A 2,500-nucleotide genomic window follows, 5' to 3' on the forward strand; every position below is an offset into this window, starting at 1 on the left:
GGTTAAAATAAATGTCTGTTTTGTCACTATCTATTGCAGATGGAGAGTAATCACAGAAAGTGAAAGCGAGTCAACATGGAAACAGTGGGAACACCAAAAGAGGAAACTCTACTAAAACTCAGGCAATACGTGTGTAATAAATAATAATAATAATACATTTGATTTATAAAGGCGCCTTTCAAAGCTTTCAAGGTCGCACAAGGTACACAAAACAAAATAGCACTAAAACAACACAATGTAATCAATAAAACCAGAGGACGTGTGATGTGATCATATGTGGATATGCCACTGTGAAGAGGTGTGTTTTGAGACGTGCTTGCCGATGACATTTTGAAGCTGCTGTATGGGATGATTGTGAATTAGTTTGAGCATTTCAGCCTCACCTCTCTGGCGATGGTGGTGATGAAGGCCGGTGGGCGGGCAGTGGCGATGAGAGAGAGGGCGTGGCGGGACGAGCGAGCCGAATCTGCTGGAGGGTTGAGAGGCAACCCCATGGTGACACTGTGGAGAGAGAGTTCAATATAATGTGTTAAAGGTCCCCTATCATACTGTTTTTCATCAATATATTCCAGGTCTCAGATATATACAGAACATGTCTCTGTTTGGCTCCAAACACCAAACAGATCATTGCAGCATCCCATAATCCCCTCTGTTTCAGCCCTGTTTCCAAAGTCTGTTACTTTAGATGAAAATAAGGAGCCCCTCCCCACGCCCCTCTGAGAGACATTTGGTTAAAAAGAACACAATGGTTCTCTAGGAGGAGAGTCAGGTGATAAGGTGGGGGGGGGGGGGTTACCTTGGTTGCTGAATGGCTAATGGTTACACAAGCCAGAACATCGTTATGACATCATAAAGTGGCCAAAATCTGATCAGCTCATTTTCAGACAGGTTTTTATAGAAATGGATCAGGACAAAAAGAGAGAGAATCTTTGTTCCTGAAACTTTCAGAATCTCTTTACACAGAGGGGACACATGTTGATGTAGAAGAGACATGAAGAAGAGGGGACACATGGTGATGTAGAAGAGACATGAAGAAGAGGGGACACATGTTGATGTAGAAGAGACATGAAGAAGAGGGGACACATGTGATGTAGAAGAGACATGAAGAAGAGGGGACACATGTTGATGTAGAAGAGACATGAAGAAGAGGGTACACATGTTGATGTAGAAGAGACATGAAGAAGAGGGGACACATGTTGATGTAGAAGAGACATGAAGAAGAGGGGACACATGGTGATGTAGAAGAGACATGAAAAAGAGGGGACACATGTTGATGTAGGAGAGACATGAAGAAGAGGGGACACATGTTGATGTAGAAGAGACATGAAGAAGAGGGGACACATGTTGATGTAGAAGAGACATGAAGAAGAGGGGACACATGTTGATGTAGAAGAGACATGAAGAAGAGGGGACACATGTTGATGTAGAAGAGACATGAAGAAGAGGGGACACATGGTGATGTAGAAGAGACATGAAGAAGAGGGGACACATGTTGATGTAGAAGAGACATGAAGAGAGGGGACACATGTTGATGTAGAAGAGACATGAAGAAGTGCATTTGCATAATAGGTGACCTTTAATGTACAGGTGTTCCTTAGTACGTGTAATTTCTGCACATTTTCATTCTCAATCAGTTTCATTCCACAGGCCATAAGACTGTTAAACACCTGAACTTTTTAAAGAACATCCTTAAACATTCATCTGTTAGAATCTTGCAAATTATTTATCTAATATATCATATTCCATTTACTTGTATATAGACTTCTTTGCACTATTACTATTGAATTTGTATTTACTTGCACATCTCAAAACATTCTCTTGCACTATTTTATCAGTTTTATTTGTTCTATGTCCTATATACAGTATATTCACGTTGCACTGTTGGAGGAGCCTGTGACTTCATTGCCATATCTACACTGTAGCTAATGTGCACATGACAATAAAGCCTTGAATCCTGACATTTGCCTGGGAAAGGACATCAAGACATTGCAACTCAAATGGCTAAAGTCCTAGTGAAGTCACAAATTACTGGTGTTGAAGTAAAAAAAGGCATTTGTGATTTTGTGTGGCGATTTCAGGCTAGGTTTATGTAGGACTTAGTCAAAATAAACAAGTGTGTGTGTTCATGGTAATAAAGGAACATGTCACCCTGTGCAACTGAGTCTTACTGATGTGTTTTTAATGGTTTTTGGACAACAATGGAGCTGTATGGCACAGAAAAACAATAAATCGGGCTATTATGTTAGTAGATACATTCATTGTTGATTTGAGTTTTGTTTACAACTAGAAACATACAAATATCATGAGTCTCATCCTTTAAAAGGAACGTGCTGTAATGATCTAAAGAAGAAAAGCCTTTTTATAGACATGGGGAGAAAGAGAGATGACACGGAGAGGCGGCAGAGAGATGGAGCTTCACTAATATATGGAGTGAAGAGATTAGCGGGCAGCTTATAATGTCAAGGCCCATTCAATGGGAGCCATTCACCGGACGACGGCA

The 2,500-nt window shown here is 40.7% G+C and overlaps 1 protein-coding gene across 1 annotated transcript in view; it reads right to left on the minus strand.

Moving 5' to 3' along the window:
• The window catches only part of LOC117478877 (WD repeat-containing protein 7), a 100,067-nt gene that overhangs the window by 12,986 nt on the left and 84,581 nt on the right, over positions 1-2,500 (minus strand). The window contains 1 exon segment of the mRNA XM_034125808.1: positions 384-501. Coding sequence (XP_033981699.1) covers positions 384-501 — 118 coding nt within the window.

The sequence above is a fragment of the Trematomus bernacchii genome, unplaced genomic scaffold (assembly GCF_902827165.1).
Source record: "Trematomus bernacchii unplaced genomic scaffold, fTreBer1.1, whole genome shotgun sequence".
In the NCBI taxonomy this organism is placed as follows: Eukaryota; Metazoa; Chordata; class Actinopteri; order Perciformes; family Nototheniidae; genus Trematomus; species Trematomus bernacchii.